Source organism: Oryctolagus cuniculus, chromosome 4 (assembly GCF_964237555.1).
Source record: "Oryctolagus cuniculus chromosome 4, mOryCun1.1, whole genome shotgun sequence".
Lineage (NCBI taxonomy): Eukaryota > Metazoa > Chordata > Mammalia > Lagomorpha > Leporidae > Oryctolagus > Oryctolagus cuniculus.
Window position 1 is genome coordinate 119744093 of NC_091435.1, and position 25774 is coordinate 119769866.

Sequence of the window (25774 nt, forward strand, 5' to 3'; positions counted from 1 at the left end):
GCTGCTACGGCCAATGTGCTGCACCGATCCAAAGCCAGGAGCCAGGTGCTTCCTCCTGGTCTCCCACGCGGGTGCAGGGCCCAAGCACTTGGGCCACCCTCCACTGCCTTCCCGGGCCACAGCAGAGAGCTGGACTGGAAGAGGAGCAACCAGGACAGAATCGGGCACCCCGACCGGGACTAGAACCCAGGGTGCCAGTGCCGCAGGTGGACAATTAGCCTATTGAGCTGCGGCGCTGGCCATAAATAAATCTTAAAAAAGATTGCAATGCCAACTGTGGTCATCTCTGTACAAGGAAAAGCAGCCCCAGCCTAGGATAAAGTCAATGAGAAGAGAACAAACGAGCACATGAGCAAAGCTTGGGGAGAAAATGGAGACAAAGGCAGGCCAGCTGGACTCAGTGTTGCAAAACTAGAAGCTGAAGAGGAAAGTGGAACTGTAGAGTAATGGGAACACTAAATGGCATAATACAATTCCTTCTGAACATTTAACTGTAAGCCTGAAACTATTCATCTCCTCCTATTTTAGGGAATATCCACCACCATCGCCACCCTCCAAATATCTCTTCACAAGGGGAAAGTGTTAGATGCACTTTGTAGAACTGAAAGAAACATACCAGACCAATCATGTGGGCTGCAGGAAGGCAAAAGTGATACAGAATTAAATTCTATTACAGCCTTCATTAGAAAAATATCACAAATATATCAGCCTTCTGTTCAAATCACTTTTAGTCTTTTTCTCTGGAAATTTGAAAATTTCAAGTTATCACTCATTTTCACCATTAGTGGACTTAAAAACAGGCTTCTGATATCCTAACTATGAAAATATGCCTCATCATGTTATATTTTTAATATTCTATATATCATAGTTGCCAGAGGGTTTTTTTTTGTATGTGTGTGTGTGTGTGTGTGTGTGTGTGTGTTTTACAGGCAGAGTGGACAGTGAGAGAGAGAGAGACAGAGAGAAAGATCTTCCTTTGCCGTTGGTTCACCCTCCAATGGCCGCCACAACCGGCGTGCTGCGGCCGGCACACCGCGCTGATCCGAAGCCAGGAGCCAGGTGCTTCTCCTGGTCTCCCATGGGGTGCAGGGCCCAAGCACTTGGGCCATCCTCCACTGCACTCCTGGGCCACAGCAGAGAGCTGGCCTGGAAGAGGGGCAACCGGGACTAGAACCTGGTGTGCCGGTGCGGCAGGAGGAGGATTAGCCTAGTGAGCTGCAGCGCCAAGCCGGGTTTTTGTTTTTGTTCCCTTTTTAATCAAATGATCTATTTTATTGCCAATTAAAAGATTTATTATATAATATGTAGTTTTATAAAGTTTTAGGTATGGTATTCAAAAGAAAGCAAGCTCCCCTATACTCAATGAATACTCAATGAATTCTTACTTGGAAGGTACTTCTTTTTTTTTTTTTTTGGCAGGCAGAGTTAGACAGTGAGAGAGAGAGAGAGAGACAAAGAAAAAGGTCTTCCTTTTTGTTGGTTCAACCCCAAATGGCCACTACGGCCAGCGTGCTGCGCCGATCCGAAGCCAGGAGCCAGGTGCTTCCTCCTGGTCTCCCACGCGGGTGCAGGGCCCAAGCACTTGGACCACCCTCCACTGCCTTCCCGGGCCACAGCAGAGAGCTGGACTGGAAGAGGAGCAACCGGGGCAGAATCCGGCGCCCCAACTGGGACTAAAACCTGGGGTGCCAGCGCCGCAGGTGGAGGATTAGCCAAGTGAGCCGCAGCGCCGGCTGGAAGGTACTTCTAAAACAAAGAAATGGATTTTTTAAAACTTTCAATTAACACACACACACACACACACACACACACATATACATACAATTAACTTTATACTAAGTAAAAAAATTCAACAAATAGTATGAAAAAAAGTGTCTTAACAGTTGAGACAAGGGCTGTTCAAAGTCATTGCATGTCAATTTCACTTCTATAGATTACCTTTTAGGTGCTCTATTAGTTATCATAGATCAGAGAGAATATATGGTATTTGCCCTTTTGGGACTGGTTTATTTCACTAAGTAAGATGTTTTCCAGTTTCATCCATTTTGTTGCAAATGACAGGATATCATTTTTTTTAACCACTGTGTAGTATTCCATGGTGTACATATCCCATAATTTGTTTATCCAGTCTTCAGTTGACAGACATTTGGGTTGATTCCATGTCTTAGTTATTGTGAATTGAGCTGCAATAAACATTGTGGTACAGATGACTCTTTCATATGCTGATTTCATTTCCCTTGGGTGAAAGGGATCTTACCATTAAGTTTGTAGCAGGTTATATTATGAATGTTGGCCTTAATATAAAGACTCAATTTCAAAGTAACTTTGAAAAACCAATAGATGGGATTTTAAGATTTCAAAACCTGGATAATGCATCTTAAGAAGAAAAACCCATTTTTGCCTCAAGGATGATCTGGGCTTAGCCAACATAAAAAAGTTTCAGAATTTTAATATATTTCTAATTCTATGATTTTATAAATTACTCTTATCTCTCTATTTTATGCACACACACACATGTGCACACGCATACATACACACACAATTTAAGCAAAAAGCCTCAAGCTCCATTCAACTTAATGAGACAGATAATTGAGGGCAGTGCCTTTCAGTTTATATCCATACCCCATCTAGGCCAAATCTGCAGCACACAGCACTGCTACTCAGGATGTGCACATGCCTCTAAAGCTGGATCAAAAGACTAAAACAAAGACAGTGCTTCTTGCACCACGTTAAGGGTAATTTTAACACTGATCTCACATACAGAAAAGCTGGCTGTGTCTTGAAGGCCACCCAGTTATTGAGTCTCAGTGAGACTTTGGCATGAAGGAAGTTGTCACACAAGGGAGGTAAGATGCAAAGTGGGTTCTGAGAGTACTAGGTGGGAAAGGGCTAGGTTTGGGGAAATGGTAACTCAGGGATGATCGCTGTATATTCAGGAGCTACAGGAGAGATCATCAGGGAATCCTTCTGAATTCATGTCAGAGCACGAGCAAAGAGAGAAGGGAGTAGTATTTCATTGCAGGCAAGGTTTCCCTGCCCTTGAAGGGAAGTAAATGTGTGAGTGCCGGCTTGGTAGCAGTCAGCACACAGACCACATGTTAATTTACTTGGGCCCACCTTGGAATCCATCTTTCTTATGGTAACATACATTAACTTCTGACAGAAGCTCTTTGGCTCCCACACTTCAAAACAATGTCAGAGCGAATGCCCTTGCCCACCAGGAAAAGGACACAAAGCAAAGCAGCTATTCCTCTCTCATGCCTGCCAGAATGTCCTTTCTTGCCACTTCAAGTCTCTGTCACTCCTAACCTGCAGAGATCGTTTAAATAAAAGCACCTTCGAGATGCCCATTGTGCCCTTGTGAAGTCATAATTCTGCCTCAAGAAGGCAAATTTGATTCCTTCAAGACAAAGAGTGTCAGAAAGAAGTCCCAGGCTTAAACCAGAAGTGCACAAGTGAAATCTAATGCCTTTTATGGAGATTTAAGATTGCTCTGGAAAACCAAAGCTGCAGACATGCAAATACTAGTCAGCTGTGTGGCAAAATGACCACTGCAGAGAACACAGCATGCAGCATGTGAAGGATTGGGAATTATATAACTCACTATGGAAACTGAAGTTTTGACTTAATTTAAATATAAGGTGCTGACTGCCAGGTTATAGACTAGTCAGGACAATTCCTCTGGGAGTCAACATGTCACACATCTTTAATAACTGTATCAGTCATCAAATTCATATTTAACCTGAAGTTATATTTATGTGGTAGCATCAAGCATGCCAGAGTGTGAAAATAAAGCTCAAATTCCACTTTCTGTGATGGCTCCTCTAACTGCAGATGGCTGTTTTTATATATAAAAACTAAATTATCTCCCTTTTCTAGATCCCTACTAAATTAACAGTAAAAATGTCCTTTAATTGCAGTAAGATATAATTAGCCAAAGTATCAAATATTGTTTAACCATGTGCTTCACTATCCTTATCGTAATATTTTGGTCAAGATCTACATTCAAACTCTAAGGGATTAAACATTTTATATGTTTACAGTCTCCTAAAAAGTTGAGGTTAAGTTTCAGAGTAGACATCTTCTACCAAAGTGAGGATGAATGAATTCTCTGTCCCTCAATTACCACATGGATTCCAGTGAAAACGAGTGATTTGGGGCAACAGGTAATATTAGTTCTGCTCTCCTTCTCTTAAGTCTGTTTTTTTTTAAACACACATACAGATCTGCATTTCCTAAGAGATGGCAATATGAAAACAGCTTCCCAGCAGACTGTTCATAAATCTGCTGAGAAAACAAGTAGCACTTAGCCAAAGCAGTCTGGCTAAACTTTTGTGATGGGTGAATTCCTATCTTTTCAGTAGTTTACAGAAAGAACTTGTTTCACACGCTATATACTTGAGATTTATAGAAAAAAGATGCAAAGTAATATTTGTTTATAGAGAGAAAGGTTTTACATTTCAAAGAGAATTATAGTTAATTACTGATAAAACTCCCTTCTATTCCTGAATCTCGGACTATAAAGATTTGGGGAAACATAACTTCCATGAATGTTACTGAAATATATTATAGAAAGTTCCATTCAGAAATATATTTTAGAAAGTTCCATTAACTGAAAATACCCTTGGGGACTCAAAAAACCCAATGGGACTAACAGCTATAAATGAATTATAAAATACTCATAAGTAATTAATCAAAAAGATGAAGCTCTGTAGCTGTGACAGTAGAGTAACCCCTCAGGGAGGTAGCCAAAACAGCCAGATAAAATGTTCCTTGGCTGGCAGCTGCTATTTACATAGGAGCAGTGCCAGAGAATGCCTTCTGGGTCTCACTTGGCTTCTACCCCACAGCTTCCTGTCAGGTTCCTTAAGGTGTCCCTCCAGAGAGCAGGGTAGCAGGAAAACTCCAGACCAGTGCTCACTGGGCCGACATACTCAATATGGCATGCCTTTAACAAGTACCTTCAAACCCTGTATTAGACTTAGGCTCTTTGTGTGTGTGGTGGGGGTGTGGAGAGGGTTGGCTTTTCTGTCCACTGAGCTGGTTAACTGTCTTATTAAATGGGCTGTGAGTAACCCACAAAAGACCCCCAACCCACACATCATTTTCCTTTCAGTTTTCTTTGATGCCTAAAATTCTATCATTACTACTTCAATCTTTGGTTAACGCCAACCCTTTCCCTATCAAAAGGCAGATATTTTTAGGAGGAGCAATAAGCTACATAACATCCAGTCTTAGTGTGGACAAGTTGATTGAATTTTTGCATATAGGGAGGTAGAATGAGAAGCAGTAAATCATCCAGAGAAACTCTTGGGAATAGGGTAGAGAGTGGGAAACTGAAGATTAGGAAAGACAGCCTTTACTCTGAAATTTATCTTTGTATTTACAGCCCTTGTCTCTAGTGTTGAGGAACACTTTTTTGTTCTTCCAAAAAGTTGTTGAACTCTTTACTTAGTGTAGATTTAATCTTATGAGTATAAAGTGAACTTAAAGTAGATCATTGTAAAAATTAACAGAGGGAATAAGAGGAAGGAGGAGGAAGGGTGGGAGCATGAGTGGGAGGGAGGGTAGGGTGGGAAGTTTCACTATGTTCCTAAATCTGCATATACGAAATACATAAAATTTGTATATATTAAATAAAAAAGAAAATAACACAAAGGTAGATATTGCTTGAAGGTTTTTTTTCCTTTAAGATCAAAGCTTATTCGAGGTTGACCCAACAAAGTGAATTTAATTTGTTTCATCTAAAGCATGGGTAAGTAAAGAATGTATGCAGCAGCATCTGTGCATACACATAGTTTTAAAACCTCTGCTGTTCAGGTAGGAGCCCTTGCTTAGGTTGCTCAGAATAAAAGCTACGGCTTCCTCCCCTTCCCTGTGCCACCTCAGCACTGGCCTCAGTTTAGACCTCTAGGACCACTCCCAACTACTGTACAGCATCGCCATCCGGTTTCCTTGCATTGTCACTAGTTTATGAGCTATAGAAGGCAGCTGCAAGGCTTTTTCACATATATGAGGATCCATAACATCTAATCCAATGTAGGCATGCAGGAGGAGAAGGCTAGGGAATGGGTGCTTTGAAACCAGGTCTAACACTCTGAGTAAAAATTCTACATGACCCCAATCAAAGATAAAAAGGATCAGGCCCTCAGTCTTCCTTCCCATCACTGACATTTACAGGTCTTTTGTCAAAGGCATGTAAATGCTGTGTTATTTCACATTCCTTGAGCATCACATCTTATTTAAGCTACCAGAAACCACTTGCAAGGACTGCTGGTTTGGAGAGAGCCACAGACTATTTTATCTCATACTTAAGAGTATGCTTCCTAATATTTTTGTATAATTCTGAACCTGAATAAAAATCTTCGTGAGCAATGCATGATTTTCCCAGGAAAACAAACACATACAACATTTAATGCCCTATTTTGGCAGTTCAGGTGAGAAGCTCAAAAACCAGGTCACCATGAAGACTGATTAGATCCATGCATAGAACGCAACAAGACAGGGCTTTGTTCTCTCTATGAAATCAGGGGGTTGTACATGATCAGAGTGGTCTGCCAGCCAATCACTTCTGAATGAATCACTTGCAGTAGCGAGAGGGGGTTGACTTATCTCAAAATGCAGATTCATACAAGAACTAAGGTGACTTTGATGGGCAGGGGAAAGAATCACATGTAAAATTGCCTTAAGTAAAAATGTGTTGACTTAAAAATTGTGGATTCACAGGTTCTGCTCCAGATTTAGTGAAACAAAGTTTAAGACTGGGATTCCATAAATGTTTTAAAATTGCACTGTATTTTAACAGACTCATTAAATTTTGAAAATTGCCAGATTCTACTCCTAGAGAATCTGGTTTTATAAGGTCTAGGAATGTATTTTTACAAAGCTTTACAACAAATTCTGATGTACACATAGGGCTATATCAGATCTTCCACAGTTAACAGTCTTTCTGCATCTCCTAAGACTCAGTTTGGCAAGTAAATATTTTTAATTCTTGCAAAAGTCTTGACTGTATGCAGTGACATTCCTACACAACCTGTCTCAATGCCACAGGCTCTATTACTATTATTTTTAAATCATCATTTATAATTGCCAGTCTGCTCAGCCTTAGAAAAGCTGAGCCCTTCCCTGAAGCAAGCCAACTAAACTTGAGTACTTCTGATGCTAGCAAGCACCTGGAATCCATTCGCAACAGCTTGTGGGCAATCAAGCAAGTCTCAGCAAGCTGTGTAAAACAGGCTACAAAATGACCTGTGGCAAAACACCTTGAAAACACTACAGTTTCTTCCTGACCAGCCCAGGCATGATCAGAACACTGACCTGACCTCTGCCAGGAACTGCAGGAGAATTTTGAGTCCTGGAGAGCTGCAGCAAAATGCAGCAGAAGGGAAAGGAAATCAGCATCCCCAGCAGTGTTGCGTAACTTTGCATACAGGGTTTGGAAGGCAGCTTATTTTAGCCAGGGAGAAATGGGATACTTAATTGTGTGGAGAAGCTGTAATTTCAACATTGACGGCACCTGCTTCTGTAAATATAAAATGACACATTTTAAAATCTGAATGGGCAAATAGTTCAGTACAAGGGTACTTCAAAAAGTTCAAAGAAAATGGAAATAAAAGATAAGTCTATTTTGGTGCAAAAAACTTTTGAAATCCATGCATATGAGTGTTCTTCAAAAACTTTTGGGAAAATGTGTAGTATGAAAAACTACCCATGGATTTCAAAATCTTTTTTGCATCAAAATAAAACATCCTTTTAATTCTACTTTTCACAAAGTTTCTGAAGTACACTTTTTTTTTTTTTAAACTTTTATTTAATGCATATAATTTTCCAAAGTACGACTTATGGATTACAATGGCTTCCCCCCCATACCGTCCCTCCCACCCACAACCCTCCCCTTTCCCACTCCCTCTCCCCTTCCATTCACATCAAGATTCATTTTCGATTATCTTATTATACAGAAGATCAGCTTAGTATACATTAAGTATGGATTTCAACAGTTTGCTCCCACACAGAAACATAAAGTGAAAAATAATAGATGATTTTTTAAATGATGATGAAATCAGAGCAGACCTATTGTCATGTTTAATCCCAGTGAGAGTCAAGTTGGGAATTGATAATTTCTTTTTTTTTTTTTTTTTTTTTTTTACAGAGGATCAGTTTAGTATGCATTAAGTAAGGATTTCAACAGTTTGCACCCCCATAGAAACACAAGGTGAAATATATTGTTTGAGTACTCGTTATAGCATTAAATCTCAATGTACAGCACATTAAGGATAGAGATCCTACATGAGGAGTAAGTGCACAGTGACTCCTGTTGTTGACTTTACCAATTGACACTCCTGTCTATGGCATCAGTAATCTCCCTATGCTCCAGTCATGAGTTTCCAAGGCTATGGAAGCCCTCTGAGTTCTCCGACTCTTATCTTGTTTAGACAAGGTCATAGTCAAAGTGGGGGTTCTCTCCTCCCTTCAGAGAAAGGTACCTCCTTCTTTGATGACCTGTTCTTTCCACTGGGATCTCACTCGCAGAGATCTTTTGCCAGAGTGTCTTGGCTTTCCATGCCTGAAATACTCTCATGAGCTTTTCAGCCAGCTCCGAATGCCTTTAGGGCTGATTCTGAGGCCAGAGTGCTATTTAGGACATCTGCCATTCTATGAGTCTGCTGAGTATCTCACTTCCCATGTTGGATCACTCTCCCCTTTATTTACTCCATCAGTTAGCGTTAGCAGGTACTAGACTTGTCTATGTGCTCCCTTTGACTCCCAGTCCCTCCACCATGACCAACTGTGAACTGAAACTGATCACCTGGAACAGTGAGATGGCATTGGTACATGCCACCTCGATGGGATTGAATTGGAATCCCCTGGTATGCTTCCAACTCCACCACTTGGGGCAAGTCTGAAGTACACTTGTAAGATGTTAACACAAGAAGGACAGACAGTATATTTTATTGATATGAATTTTTTAAATCTGAATAAATCAGAGATGGGGTAAATTAAAGTTGTAATTTTACAGAAGGAAAGATTTCAAGATCACTTTGCATTCTGAGGAGCTGCATACTAGCCCCTGGGCTGTTAGGGAACATAAGGTAAGGAGGGATATGTGTAGCCTTTCTTTCACATAGGCAACTGGAGAGCCTCAGCCATCCTTTCAGATTTCTCCCAAGTGTTGAACTTACACCATTTTAACCAGAGTCATAATACATCTGAGTGACTTACTATTAGCCAGTTGTTAAGAAAAGTCAGAAAAGTTGTTCTTTTATGAAGAGAACTGTGGGCTACAACAGCATGTTTAATGTCAACCAGCTCAAAACCATCTCAAGTTATAAAATTCCTGGTCCTAAAACTAGTGGATTAAAACAAAAATGAGATTTTTCTCTTTGAAGGTACGTATGGCAGCTGCCTTGTATGATAAGAAAATGGAACTTTCCAAAGCAGAGGAAGAAGCCCTTTGGGTTCCAAACCCATCCTGGCATCCTCTTGTGTGGATATATGGTCCTACTTGCCACAAACAGAAGGAGGACAAATATACACTGTGACCTACTATTCCTAGTAGGAAAGTTGAGTTACAAGAAATGAAATCTGGGTAATCCAAAGAGACCATTCACCTCTCCAGGATTTTCTCACCTACCCTGCAAGCTGGGCTGGCTGAACTTCTCAAGAAGTATACTTAACAGCAACCATTTACTTACTTCTTACTCTGTGTAAGGGGCTGTGCATGGCACTTTATACAAATCACTCCATTCAATTCTCACAATATCTCTGCAAGGCAGGTATCATCACAAACATTTTGCAGATGCACCCTTGCACACTTTCAATAATCCTTTGCTCTTCAGCAAAGTCTATAGTTTCATAAGTATTTTTTAATAGACAAGTTTTAGAAACTCAGGGCTGGGGCTGGCGCTGTGGCACAGTGGGTTAATGCCCTGGCCTGAAGCGCAGGCATCTCATATGGCTGCCAGTTTGAGACCTGGCTGCTCCACTTCCTATCCAGCTCTCTGCTTTAGCCTGGAAAAGCAGTAGAAGATGGCCCAAGTCCTTGGGCCCCTGTACCCACGTGGGAGACCCAGAAGAAGCTCCTGGCTCCTGGCCAGCCTCCAGCCATTGCGGCCAATTGGGGAGTGAACCGGAGGATGGACAACCTCTCTCTCTCTCTCTGCCTCTCCTCTCTCTGTGTAACTCTGACTTTCAAAGAAATAAATAAATCTTTTTTTTTAAAAGAAATTCAGGGCTAAAAAAAACGAGAGTAAAATTGCAATGAAATGAGGGGTACAGTTGAGACACAAAATACACAAAATACATGCATTAAGATCCCTCTTATCTGCTACCGATGAATTAAAAGCCAAGTTTCTTAGCACCTAATGAAAAGAAGTAAAGACAATCAACAACATAATAAGTCATGGTATTCTTAAATCACCAGAAGGATCACAAAATTATTGATCAAAGAATTATTGGCAATTGAGTCTAGATCTACTCTCAGAATCCTTCTCAATACAGTATTCCAAGGCCAAAGTAAAGTTAGCAAATGAGATGACACCTGTTTACAACCTTTGGTCTAAATCCAGGGTGGAATACTACAGCCCATGTTCTTTATTTATGAAGTTTAAGTGCCCATTTGTTTACCTATTGTACATAGCAGCTTTTGCACAAAGCAGAGTTGACCAGCTGAGACAGAGACCAGTTCACAAAGCCTAAAATATTTACATTTTTTATTAAAAAAATAAAACCCTGCCAAACCCTGGTATAAATGAATGACCAAACTAAAGAAAAATTATAAAACATTTGTATATCTATGTTAGCAGTATTGTTTAGCTTATGTTTATTATGTGCCTTCATGCTTGGGACAATACAATATATTTCTGAAATATTAAAAATAAGTTGAGGCCGGCGCCGCGGCTCACTTGGCTAATCCTCCGCCTTGCGGCGCTGGCATACTGGGTTCTAGTCCCGGTTGGGGCGCCGGATTCTGTCCCAGTTGCCCCTCTTCCAGGCCAGCTCTCTGCTGTGGCCCGGGAAGGCAGTGGAGGATGGCGCAAGTCCTTGGGCCCTGCACCCCATGGGAGACCAGGAGAAGCACCTGGCTCCTGGCTTCGGATCAGCGCGGTGTGCCGGCCGCAGCGCGGCGGCCATTGGAGGGTGAACCAACGGCAAAAGGAAGACCTTTCTCTCTGTCTCTCTCTCTCACTGTCCACTCTGCCTGTCAATAATAATAATAATAATAATAAATAAGTTGCACATAGTCCTCATCTTGAAATAGCTCACAATCTAGCTACAGAGATTACTCTTAAAGAGAGAATTCAAAATCATTTTGGGGGCTGGTGCTGTGGCAACAGATGCTGGTTCGAATCCTGGCTGCCTTACTTCCAATACAAATCCCTGCTAAACAGCCTGGGAAAGCAGTTGAAGATGGCCCAAGTGCTTAGGCCCCTGCAGCCACGTGGGAGACCCGGAAGAAGCTCCTGGCTCCTGGCTTCAGCCTGGCATATGCATTCATTTGGGGACTGAACCAGCAGTCACCTGCTATGGAGCAGTGTCCTTTCTTGGAGCCTGATAGCCAGAGAATCCACATCCAAAGGGGATCCACTGAAAAACATGTGCTGCCACAAGCAATTTCCAAATGTCATAAATCATTATGGAAATGGTCAGACTAGAAAAAAACAGAAACTTTGCCATCTACAATACTCAATTATAATTTACCTACATTCCCCAAGGTAGAACATGTGATTCTTCTTCAAAACATATTAAGTGCCCTAAGATAAATAAGTCATTAAATAAAGATGACTTATGACACATGTGCAACAAGCCAGACTTTCTTTTCCAACACAGATCATACATCCACAATCAGGCAATTAAATAGTGAGGACTTAAAAGACAGGTGGCTGGTGATTTTTGCACTGAATAGCTCTTTTTAAATTAAGTGATCTGCCAACTCTGAAATCTTTCCTTCAAGAGCAGTACAAACAAAATTATATATATATAATTTTATATATAGCTCATTTAATAGAATACTCTAATGGTGTCTTTCCCAAGAACTGAATAAATTGTCTGGGTCTTTTCCTGCTCTCCAGTTAAAGAAAAAATTAACTTTGAATATATATGTGGGTTTCTATGCAAATTTTCAGATGAAAATTCTAGGCAGCTCAGTTCCATGCTACCTCTTTTAATGAGTGCCATCAGCAATGAAGTGTTCCACAAAAGTGAATGTTCCATTCAACTTTACTACTCTAAGTGATTAGAAATGATTTGAACTTTTTTTGATGGATATGTTTAAGTGAAACACAAATACCCAGTTTTTAAAATTTATGTTCACTTATTTATGTGAATTAGAAATTATATATCCATGAATATATATATCCCACAAATACACTGACAAATATACATATAGAATACCTATTAACTTCATTTTTAAATTTTTCATTGAGAAGTTAACAGACTTAAAATTGTACATATTTATGGGGTATTATGTGATACCTCTTTATATGAATACATTGTGTAATATCCAAATGAGTAAATGTATTTATCCTTTCAAGCATTTAACATTTCTTTATGGTGAAAAAAATCCAAAAATCCTATCTTCTAGGATTTTTAACAGAAAAATATACAGTAAGATAACATCATCTATCTTCACCTTATATACAATAAGACCGTAGAATTTCACACCCCATCTACCTATAATCTAGTACCCCTCAATCAATCTTTCCCAAACCCTCCCTTTCCACTCCCATCTCCAGCCTTTGGAACCTACCATTATATTTTTGACTTCTATAAGATCACCATTTTTTTTTTTTTTTTTAGATTCCACATATGAGAGAGATCATTTGTGATCATTTGTGCTTGGCTTATTTCAGTTAACATGACTTCCAGTTACACCCATGTTGTTTCAAATGACGAGACTACATCATTTTTACAGCTGAGTAATATTCCATTGTGAATATGTACTATATCTTCTTTATCCATTCATCAGTGGATGGACACATAGGTTGTTTCTATTTTCTGGCTATTATGAGTAGTGCAGTAATAAATGTGGGAGTACAGATGTCTCTGACAGATGGCTCTCATTTCCCTGGGTATATTGAGCTTTTCAGAGAATGCTCAGATAACATCCACAATTGTTTTGATTATTTTAGGTCATCTGTGGAACACGAAGGGAGGGTTGTAACATGGATGTCTCCTGCATACGAGTTTGGTGCACACATCAAATTACCTGGATTGTTGTGAGGAGCTCTGGTTACTCTCCCATCAGCAAATGATCCTGCTTCTAAGAGGTGACTTTATGCACAATCTCTTGCTCAAGACTTGGAGAAAGGCACATGGACTTTGGGACCATTATTTTCCCTTAGTCCTTTTCTGTTCATGTCCTGGCTTATTGTTCTTCGTGGTTTAATTGGGAGGTGGGGAGTAGACTATCCTTTAGGTAAGTGGATTGTAAGAAATGGGAATATTGAGTGCATATTTACATTTTATTAAAAACCACAAAGAATTTTCCTTCAGATTCAAATACTCAAAAATCCAAAATGATACAAATAAAACTGGTAACTTTATGATATTTATAATGCTGAATGTGAATGGCTAAATGAACATAAAGAATTCTTTAAAAAATCTAAATGGTGTTTTTATGATTTGTATTATGAAAAGTTACATAGCTTTACATTCACACCTAACCTAAATATTTTCTGTCTTTCATCTCTGGTTCTTCAGTGCTTTGTACAATGTCAAGCATTATTTAAGTATCTCAATAAATGCTTGGTGAATCAATGAATCAAAAGACTTCAATGTCACAGAAACATTTTAAAAAGTCAGTATCTAAAAATGTAATCAGTTCATCCTAAATTACATAAGTTACTAAACTAATCAGTAAACAATTAGTGTATTTAATAATATGCATCCTATTAGCCAAATTAATATTTTTAAATATTATTCACCTTAATTTATCAACTTCTTAATGATCAACCTCTTTAAGAAGCTGGTGCACAAGAATGAAAGAATAATTACCAATATGTTTTTCCTGACTATGCTTCTGGAAATTTCCATGAAAAAGTGGAAACTTCCATATCAATAAACAGGAGTAATCTTAACTTCCATATGGTTTTAAAAATGCACCTGTAGTTAGCCTTTTATCCACCAGATGGCACCTATGAATCAAGCAAAAATGCCTACTCCCGTGGTCTTCAAGAGGATACTGAATAAACATAGTAAGGGATGGCTGTCCTACCAGAAGAGTAATTGTAGAAATTCATAGCCATGCAAAGCAGAGGGCTGGCTGCACTGGGTTGCAAAGCAAGAGTGATAATTGATTCAAGTATTCATTCTATCAACATTTATTGAGTTTCTGATGCTCCAAACATTATGGTGAATACAGAGAGCTAAAAGAAAAAGTCCTTGCCCTCAAAGAGCTTGTGATTTAAGGAAGTAGACAACTTACAAAGGGATGACTACAAAAGGGTACAATAAATTCTCTAATCAGAAAGCCTTGGCAACAACATGTCAGAAAGGATATTTGAGCCAAGTCTTAAGGTATTTAAAGAGCTTGCTCAACAATGGGCTGGGTAGCAATTTAGGCAGAGAGCAGTCCACACAAAGACATAGAGGCATGATAAAAACAAAATGTATTTGAGGCTAAAATTGGGTTATAGGGCTGGTGCTGTGCGTGTGTATGTGTGTGTGTGTGTTTGGATGTGGAGGGAAACGTGGAGGAAATGGCAGAAAATGAAGAAATAACAGAAGGCTGGAACCATGCAAGGATACTTAGAAATTTTAGTTCTATGATAATAATAATTACCAACAGTTCATATTTATTGAAAACTTTTTATTTGCTGAATGCTAGACTAAGCAATTAAATGCATCCTTATTTTTCCTCATGTTGATTCAACAGTATGTACTATTTTTACACCCATTTTTTTTTTCAGAGCCCTTCTATTGCTCTGTCCATGAATTCTCTCTAACATTCTCTCCCTACCACCACCTCCTTAAAAGACAGGCTGCTGAGGCATACTTCCCCGGGCAATTCATTGTTATATAGGAAGCCATGAGCCGCCGATAAAGCTGTTATTCCAGCTTCTGAAAGGAGTCCTGACCAACAGTAGGAAACCTGGATCACCAGGCACACTACAATTGGTCAGCTCTGTGACTGTGCTCTTGGACACATGCCTTAACTTCACTGGCCTTCTCTCTCCTCATCTGTAGAACAATGGAGTTGACAGTAGGAAAATACTGGATTAGAAGATCTTCAAGATCCCTTTTTCTTTTTAATTTAATAAATGTGAATTTACAAAGTGCAACTTTTGTATTGTTGTGGCTCCCCCTCCCCAACCTCCCTCCCTCCCGAGCCCCTCCCCTCTCCCACTCCCTCTCCCTCTCCCATCCTGCCCTTCATCATGTTTCATTTTCAATTACCTTCATATACTGAAGATCAACTTAGTATATACTAAGCAAGGATTTCAACAGGCTGCACTCACACAACCGGACAAGGTATAGGGCATTGTTCGAGTAGTAGTGTTGTTTTTAAGTTTCATAGTAAAACACATTAAGGACAGAGATCCTACATGGGGATCCTGTGCCCAGTGACTCCCATTGTTGATTTAACAATTGGCATTCTTACTTATGACATCAGCAATCACCCGAGACTCTTGCTATGAGCTGTCTAGGCTATGGAAGCCCCTTGAGTTCACCAAGGCCATGTCACAGTGGAGGTTCCTTCCTCCCTTCAGAGAAAAGCGCCTCCCTCCTTGATGGCCTGTTCCTTCTGCAGGGGTCTTGTTCACCAGGATCTTTCATTTAGATTGTTTTCGCCACCGTGTCATGGCTTCCCATGCCTGTGAGACTCTCATGGAAGATCCCTTTCTGTCTTAGATTTTATTTTAGGCATTTTTTTAACTTTTTTTTTAACTTTTATTTAATGAATATAAATTTCCAAAGTACAGCTTATGGATTACAATGGCTTCCCCCCACCCCATAATTTCCCCCCCACCCGCAACCCTCCCCTTTCCCTCTCCCTCCCCCCTTCCATTCACATCAAGATTCATTTTCAATTCTCTTTATATACAGAAGATAAGTTTAGCATATATTAAGTAAAGATTTCAACAGTTTGCACCCACATAGAAACACAAAGTGAAAAATAATGTTTGAGTACTAGTTATAGCATTAAATCACACTGTACAGCACATTAAGGACAGAGATCCTACATGAGGAGTAAGTGCACAGTGACTCCTGTTGTTGACTTAACAAATTGACACTCTTGTTTATGGCATCAGTAATCACCCTAGGCTCTTGTCATGAGCTGCCAAGGCTATGGAAGCCTTTTGGGTTCACCAACTCTGATCATATTTAGACAAGGTCATAGTCAAAGTGGAAGTTCTCTCCTCCCTTCAGAGAAAGGGACCTCCTTCTTTGATGACCTGTTCTTTTTACTGGGATCTCACTCGTGGAGATCTTTCATGTAGGGTTTGTTTTTGTTTTTGTTTTTGTTTTTGTTTTTGCCAGAGTGTTTTGGCTCTCCATGCCTGTAACACTCTCATGGGCTTTTCAGCCAGATCCGCGTGCCTTAAGGGCTGATTCTGAGGCCAGAGTGCTGTTTAGGACATCTGCCATTCTATGGGTCTGCTGTGTATCTCACTTTATTTTAGGTATTTTTAAGTTTATTCATTTCCCTCTACCATACTACCTTATGCTGGGAATGCTGATGAGCAATGTAAGACAGGAAATAAAGAATATATAAATTTTATGAATCCTGGAAATCCTGAAAATTAACCTAATACTGAGAGAGCAGAGAAAAAAAATAATAGTTCATAGGTTCCTAATATGACTGTTTTGCAGCTGTCACAGTAACTAGTGATGATTTCTCAAAGTTAACTTGCATAAGCCTAACCAACAGAAGACATATTGATTACCCAGGTTAAAAATATGCCATATTTTCATGTATCATTGGAACCGAGGTTTCTCTGAAAACTCTGTTAGCTTTAGTGACTTAGAAGCTACTAGCTGCCAGTATGAAGCCATTACTGAATTAACAGAACCAGTTAAGAAATCAGATGGCTTCAAATTCCTGCTGTCACGTTAGTGACAATGAACAAATAAATCCATTTATAAAATAACAGCAATTCTCTTGCTGAGCCTTAACTAAAGCAGCAAAAATGAGATCCAGTGTGACTGCTTTTCAACATTACAAGAGTGGTGACAATAAGCAGGTGTGATATAAAAATGAAGCAAGGAAAATACTTGTATGGAATTCCTGTCAAAAATTTAAAAACAATCATTATTTTAAGGTGAGTACTCTTAATGTCAGTCTTTTATATTTAAATATTATCGAACTTAAACCACATACAGTTAATTTTGCATAGATCATATCAGCAAAAAGTAAAGCTGAACAGTAATGTAAATATTGAAATACATATATTTGGAAAGTATTCTGAACTTGGAGCATGGTAGTTTCTACCATTCAGTGCTTCTTTATACTAATTCATTATACTTTGGGATACAAAACATTGGGGACCTAGCTGAATATAGAATTTTTAAAACAGTACAAAGTATTGAAGTGCTTTAGCCAGATAATAGGCATTTTATTCCTGTTGTGTCAAAGATTTCCCTGATGTGTTTTTGTATTCTTTCATCATTAAATGAAATGGATGATAACTGAGAACAGTTTTAATTCAGAGATTACTATGAAATGAATTAAAATCATTTCACTAGCTCTTGGGAAACACATTTTATTAAAATTTATTCATAGAGTTTACTTTTCTTTAAATTCTGTGAGACTGTGTTAATACTCAAATTTAATTATTTAAAAGAAAACATATCAGGTACTAGAGGTAAAAAAATGAACTGAAATATTTTAGTATAATGAAAATATTCATAAGTGCTAATGTTTACGGAACATTTACTATAGGCCAGACACTAAGCTAAGAACCTTACATATATTATCTCAATTAAACTAAAATTGGGAGGGAGAAGAAATCCATTTGGCTAACACAAAATTTACACTAGGCCGGCGCTGCGGCTCACTTGGCTAATCCTCTACCTGTGGCGCCGGCACCCTGGGTTCTAGTCCCGGTTGGGGCGCCGGATTCTGTCCCGGTTTCTCCTCTTCCAGTCCAGCTCTCTGCTGTGGCCCAGGAAGGCAGTAGAAGATGGCCCAGGTCCTTAGGCCCTGCACCTGCATGGGAGACCAGGAGGAAGCACCTGGCTCCTGGCTTCGGATAGGCGCAGCACGCTGCCCGTAGCGGCCATTTGGGGGTGAACCAACCAAAAAAGGAAGGCCTTTCTCTTTGTCTCTCTCTTTCTCACTGTCTAACTCTGCCTGTCAAAAAAAAATTTAAACTAGATTGTTTTTCTCAAGAGAAACTCATTCTACTTTGGAGATATTGTATCAAATGTTGTGTAATTTCAATATATATAGGGCTCCACCTATATGAAATGATGAAAAATATAAAAGAAAGCAATTTAAAAAGCCATTATCAATAGGATAACTATAATATAAACAAATGAATTAAACTCTCCAAACAAGAAAATATCAGATAGGATTTATTAAGCCCATTTGAGAAACAAATCTCAGAACTATATTTTACATGTTTGTTTATTCTCATCTGTTTGAAAGGCAGAGCAACAGAGAGAGACTGAGACAGAAACAGAGAGGGCTTCCACACAGGTTCACTCCTCAAATGCCCACAGCAGCCAGGGCCAGGCCAGGCAGAAGCCAGGAGATCAGAGCTCAAAGTCTCCAAAGTGAGTGGCAGGGGCCCAAGCACTTGAGACACCTTCTGCTGCCTCCCAGGATGCATTATCAAGAAGCTGGCCAGGAAGTGGAATAGCAAGGACTTGAACCAGCACTCTGATATGGGTCATGGGCATCCCAAGTGGTGGCTCTACCCACTGTACCAGGACACCCACCCTCTCAATAATTTTTTATGCTTCATATTTCAGATAGTTAATGGCAGAAACATTATGATGTAAAGCTAACTGGTTTAATGACAGAAGAAAAATATCCAGTATTTTAAGGAACAATTCTGTTGATGCCGAAATCCTACTTCAAAATACACCCTTGGGAATATGAAAAGAATTTTAAACATCTAAGGGATGGGGGGACCCTTACAGACAAAACACCTAGATCAGGGATCCACCTCAAAGATGTCCCACACATTTGACCCAGGTGAGTCTTCGCCTATTGCCAAATCTTCAGATAAATCTGTTTCTTCTGCAAAACCTGACCGCACTCAGATGCAAGCCTTGAAGAGCGATCGTGGCTTGAGGACACGGCAGCTGGCATCTCCAGCCTTATTCAACTGTCAAAATGGTTTTCTGATTTTCCTACAGTACAATAAAACACAAACCATTCAAAGGGAAACGCGTTCTTTAGGAACAGATTTAGTACAAGGACCTGATGGCATTTTCCAGCAGAGGAGCAGCTAGTAATTAAATATCAAGGAGTTAATGACCTGGCTGACTCAATGAGCTTTGATTTGGTGCAATTAGGACTCCATCACTGAAGTTTATTCTTCTCTCATGTTCCTGAGGTGTACAGCTTCAGGCCCCAGGACAAGTCAGCTGGGAAAAACAAACAGGGAGCTGCAGCCCCCACTACTTAGGCAACGTTGGCTCAGAGTAAGCCCATGCTACCTTCGTATTTGCCAATGTCTGCTGCACTGTAGCATTGCTGGACTAGCAAACGCTAATGGGTCATGACTTTTTTTTTTTTTTTTTTTGACTCCACTAATGCAACCCCAAGAAAGAGGTGTTTATATACCAGAATACATACAGGTGGCCACACCCAGTCACTCTCTCAGCCTCCTCCCCTCCAGAAAGGATACCCTAGCTGTTGCAGATTACACCATGCTTTAAAGAAGCTGGAGCTGCAATAGAGACGTGATTAATAGACCAGAATCTAAACTGCATCCCACAGGATGAGAGAATTAAATAATTGCCAATACTAGCTTCACAAGCATCATTATTTATTATTAAAAGGAGCTGAAGAGCCCCTGCAGACTACATGTTCTCATGACTTGGACGAAAAATAAATTCTATATGAATTTTCTTATTTATTGGAGCAATGATGGCTGAGAGTGCCTCTCCCAAGGCTTTTCTCAGTAGCCAAGGAAGCAAGGCACTAGGTGTGGAAAAGCAGACAGAGCAGCCTCGAGCTTCCCCAGGGTTCTCGGGAGGTCCCAGCCGCCCAGCCTTGGGTAACGCACAGGTAGTCACTCATGTCTGGGGAATATGGATTGTGCCTTACTTTCAGGGTTTGGGGCATGAAAGCTTTTGTCTTCTGATAACTGTATTTTATTCCTACACAGATACAGTTACCTGACAGGGAGACTACCACATAGCCATTAAAAATGGTGATGTAACAGCAGTTAAGATGCCAGTATCCCATATTGGCATGCCTGGATTCAATGCCATACTCTGGCTCCTGACTCCAGCTTCCTGCTAATGCAGACCCTTGCAAGCAGCAGTGATGATTCAAGTAATTGGGCCCCTGCTACCCATGTGGTAGACCTGGATTGAGTTCTTGGCTTCTGGCTTCAGCCTGACCCAGCTCTAGCTATGGGTATTTAAGGAGTGAACTTTCACATGGGAGGCCCCCTCCTCTTCCTCTTGCTTTTTTTTTTTTTCTTTGCCTCTCAAATAAATACATACTTTTAAATGATCATGTAAAATAAGTTTTTAAAATATTTTAGTTATTTAAAGGGCAGATTAGATAAAGACAGAGAAAGACACAGAGATTTTCAATACTCTGGTTCACTCTGCAAATGGCCACAATAGCTGGGGCTGAGCCAGGGAGAAGTCAGCAGCCTGGAACTTCATCTATGTCTCCCATATGGGTGCAGGGGCCCAAGTACTTGGGCTATCTTCCACTGCTTTCCTAGGTGCCTTAGCAGGGACTCGAACCAGCACTCCAATATGGAATGTCAGCTTAACATGCTGCATCACAATGTTCACCCCATAAGAGAAGCTTTAATGATGTGAAATATTTGTAATAAGCATATTGGTAACTAAAAAAATTTTTTTTACCCAGCTATCCTAGAATGTGAACTCACACACGTAACAGACAAGGATATACATCACTACACAGAACCACGGTGAATCATGGTTCTCTTAGGGTAGAGGAATTGGATGAGAAATTTTCCCCTTAGGCTTTTTGTATTTTCTAGAATTTCTACAATAAATATCTATTACTTTTATCACAACAATGTTGGCTGCAAAAGAAGAAACAATAGATTGTACCACCTCTTTCTCCTAGAGGAGAAGAATGAGCAAGAGAACATGGAATGCGTAATTATCTCTTAAATTTACCCCTCAATTGTTAACCTTCCCTCTCTTCCAATCATTTGACTTTGGTCACAGCAGGAAACCTACCAAAAACCTATTTGGAGGTGGGGCGGAATGCAGGAGGAGGAGAGCAGGCAAAGATACAACCCACAGAAAATCAAAAGCTAAAAATGAGACATGCCTCAGGAAGTTATGCTAACAGATACCGGCACTGAGAGGGATGCCACAAGGCATTCTTTTTGAACACAGCTTAATGGCTCCCACGTTTTAAAAACTGATCATCTAGAGTTCTTATTTTTCATATCCACAACGTGTCAACTTACATTTAAAATGAATAATGTGCTTGAAGTTGCAAACATTTGCTCTTGTTGTCCTCTGGCTTTTTTAAAGAAAAAAAGAGGGAGGGAGGGATGGGGGAGAGAAAGTGATTCCCTGCAGGAAGAGGATTAATGACATATGGTAATTACACCATTAGGTTGAAAGATCCATAACAGCATAAACCTCCACCAAACACATTCCTCAAGAGGCACTTTTTATTAAAGAGAGATACAGTCATCGTAAATTCATAAACAAAAACCTCTGTCTCAAAATCCTTTTTTGTGTAATCAGATTGTCTGAAGTCACTTGTTCCACCATTCCTGGCCCAGAACCATTTCAAAATAAGAGAAAGAGAGTTAGGTTATATCCCAGGAAAGAGGCAACTAATTCGCAGATGCAGTGTTTGAAACTTTGAACTCAGGAAAAATTGTCAAGGCAACAGAAAGAATGTACACTTTCTATTTGTTGCTGCGAATTCTTGGTCAGCTGGGACTCCTTTCCCCACCAACCTCCCAAGTTCCCCTGTGACCCATTTGTCCAAGTAATGAGGGAGCCAGGAAGAGGAGGTGTGGGAAGTACACAAAAGACAATGAAAAATGACGGCAGAACAATAAGAAATGCTGCAAACAAGGAGAGCCCTGCTCTCTGCTTCTCTAAGAGGTATTTACACCTCAGGGGTCTGAAGAAACCTATCTGCTTACTTTGTTTTTTGTTTCAATTTCATTGTCATGTTTTGTTTTCTGTTTGGCTTAATTTTGTAAATCAATTAAAATGTTTCTTAAAAAATGGGTAGATATAAATCCCACAAATAAAAATGATTTATTCAAGTTATACCATTTTAAATTATAATGAAACCAAACAGTAAATTACTGTGATACATCAAAAAAAAAAAAACAGCTGTACTCAGTCTCCATAAAAGATGGTCATACAATCAAATGTTTAAATGTTTTAAAATGCTGCTTCATTAGAAAACAAGTAGAGATGTGCCTCACTTCCTCAAATACAGCAAAATTTGAATAGAAACTTGATTTGTATTACTTATAATCCCTTGTGGATTTTTTATAAATAAAACAATCTGCTTTGCTAGATATAAATCTATTTGTTTTAAAGATGGCGAGGCTGCCATCTGTTTCAGAGTGCTGGCTCAGTTCTGGGCTGCTCCACTTCCTATCCAACTTCCTCCTAAAGTGCCCGTGAAGGTAGCAGATGGCCCAAGTGTTTGGGATCTTGCCACTCATGTGGGAGACCAGAAGGAGTTCCTGATTCCTTGTTTTACCCTGGCCCAGCCCAGGCTATTGGAATCATCTGGGGAGGGAAACAAAAGATGGAAGATCTTGCTCTCTTTCTCTCTCTTTCTCATGCTTTGCCATTCAAAAAAACCATCTTTTAAAAAATAGTATTTATTAAGAGCCTACAATCACTCTCAGCAGTATGCTAATCACTTCACAATTTTTATCATTTAATTCTCACAGCCATTTCACAGATGAGGAAAATCAAATACAGACAAATCAGATTCCTTCAGGGTCATCTGGTAATGAATGATGGAGTTGAAACTTAAACTCCGTTCTGTCCTGCTTCAGAAAGACATTTTTCTAATATTCTTGTATACAACTGCCAGGAATACCTATGTTAGTGGCAGCTGTGTTATAAAGCTCTTACCCAGTAGACACATACATAAGACTTTCTATTTGTTGAATCTTGGCCTAAGGATAAGACTGAGGAAAAAGGTTTGATAGGCTAAGGCTAAGACCAGTCACAAATACCAAACTCAAAACAGACAAATGGCAATAATAACCATGCTGTAAATGTAAAGCTTTTTATCATTTATAAAAAAGTCTTATTATGACTTCATTTATCTCTCCAACAACCCTGAGAAGCAGTGAGGCAAGTATTGGCATTTGATATCATCTTGTAACTAAGGAACCTGTAACTAAGAACAATAAAGTGATTTACCCAAAGATGATCATTGATGGTAGAAGAGAAGTCAGAAACCAAGCTCGGCTTTTTTTTTTTTTTTTTTTTTTTTTTAAGATTTATTTATGGGGCAGCGCTGTGATGTAGTGGGTAAAGCCAACACCTGCAGTGCTGGCATCCGATATGTGCCTCGGACCTGGCTGCTCCACTTCTGATCCAGCTCTCTGCTATGGCCTGGGGAAGCAGTAGAAGATGGCCCAAGTCCTTGGGCCCTTGACTCCGCGTGAGAGTCCCAGAAGCTCCTGGCTCCCAGCTTCCAATAGGCACAGCTCCGGCCATTGGGGACATTTGGGGAGTGAACCAGCAGATAGAAGACTTCTCTCTCTCTCTCTCTCTGCCTCTGCCTCTCTGTAACTCTGCCTTTCAAATAAATACATAAATTAAATCTTTCTTTTTAAAGATTTATGTATTTATTTGAAAGGCAGAGTTACAGAGCTAGCGGAGACAGATAGAAAAGAGATCTTCCATCAACTAATTCACTCCTCAAATATCTACAACTGCTGAGTCTGGGCAGACCCAATCCAAGAACTAGGAACTCCACCCTAGTCTCCCACCTGGATAGCAGGAACCCAAGTACTTAAGCTATCGTTGGCTGCCTTCCCAGGTGCATTAGCAGAGAGTTGAATCTGAAGTGGAAAAGCCAGGACTCTGACACTCTGATATGGGTTGTGCGTGTTCCAAGCAGCAGTTTAATTTGCTGTGCCACAATGCCTGCCCCAAGAAGCCAAGGTTCTTTAATGCACCATCCAATGCTACTTCTCCTATATCATGCAATATTCAGGAAATGTTTATCAAAATAAAACATATACAGCTGGAACGAATGTCAAGCATTCCCTGTAGCCAGCACTATAGGCAGATATCATATTACACTGGAAATACAAGTTTTTTCTCAGTCCATCCTATTTCTGTCAAGTCAAACTGTTCTGTGTTCGCAACTCATTCATAACCATATTCACTGTCTTTTTTCCTTGAAAGAAATCCTTAGGATATTTATTTTGGAGAGAACATTCTTATTAGTAAGCTACTCACAGCCCAAAAGTCTTTCCTTACTCATCCTTTTTCCTCCCTCTACTCGTACATCCCTGCTTTGAAATAGAATCAATAAACAGAGTGTCCATAGAGAATAAGGAAGAGTAACAAAACCACTCCTCTGCAAGAGCTCTTTGGCTCAGGGCTAACAAGAAACTCTGAGGGCAAAATTGGCCACTTAGAGAAAACTTCTATTCCAACGAACACTGATGTTTCCCCAAGTAGTCTTTTTTATTTCTTTTTTCTTTGTTTGACAAGGGGGAGGGGAGAGAGGAGGAGAGAGTGAGAGCAAGAGAGAGATTCCATCCCTCAAAACCCAAAATAGCCAGGACTGGTCCAGATCGAAGCCAGGAGCCGGGAACTCAGTTCAGGTCTCCTATGTAAGAGACAGGGACCCAACTATTTGATCTGTAATCTGCTGCCTCCCAAGATTTACATTAGCAGGAAAGCTGGTGTCAGGGGGCTGGGACTAGGTATTAAACCCAGGTACTCCAATATGGGACATGGGCATTTTAACTGATATCTTAACCACTAGGCTAAATGTTCACCCAGAGATCCACCTTTGATAGTTCTGATAAGAATGCCTTCTTGGGGCCGGCGCTGTAGCGCAGCTGGTAAAGCTGCCCCCTGTGATACCAGCATCCAGTTTGGGCGCTGCTTTGTATCCCTGTTGCTCCACTTAACAATCCAGCTCCCTGCTAATGGTCTGGAGAAAGCAGCAGGGGATGGCCCAAGTGTTGGGACTCCTGCCACCCATTTAGGAGACCTGGAAGAAGCTCCTGGCTCCAGCCTCGCCCAGTCCTGGCTGTTGCAACTATCTGGGGAGTGAACCTGTGGGTGGAAGATCTCTATCTGTCTCTCTCTCTCTCAGTAACTGTGACTTTCAAATAAACAAACTAAAAAACAAGAAAGAGAGAGAGAGAGCGAGAGAGAGAGAGAAAGAGAGAAAGCCTTCTCCTTAACCTCAAAGGAAGTCAGGCAATCTCTGCCCTTCCCCATCCTGCTTGTTTTCTTCTTGCCACTTAACACAATTTGCAATTGGAGATTTAAACGTTTGGTGCTTGTTTCCCCCATTAGATTACAATCTCTCTGTGTAGTTCACCACGGTAGACCTAGAGGCTAGCACAGTGCCTGGGAAACATAACAAGTGTTCAGTAAACAATCGCTGAATACATGAGGACTTGGGAAACCT

At 40.2% G+C, this 25774-nt stretch overlaps 1 protein-coding gene across 2 annotated transcripts in view; it reads right to left on the reverse strand.

Annotated features, from left to right (window-relative positions):
- Window positions 1-25774, reverse strand: part of PPM1L (protein phosphatase, Mg2+/Mn2+ dependent 1L) — a 359360-nt gene that overhangs the window by 129048 nt on the left and 204538 nt on the right. The window contains exon 1 of one of the 2 annotated variants that reach the window (XM_017346885.3): window positions 15397-15576. The exons of the other annotated variant lie outside the window; for it this stretch is intronic. Within the exon in view, the coding sequence (XP_017202374.1) occupies window positions 15397-15402 (6 nt within the window). The 5' untranslated portion in view covers window positions 15403-15576. Of the gene's footprint in view, window positions 1-15396; window positions 15577-25774 lie in introns of those variants that run through there. 2 annotated transcript variants of the gene reach the window in all.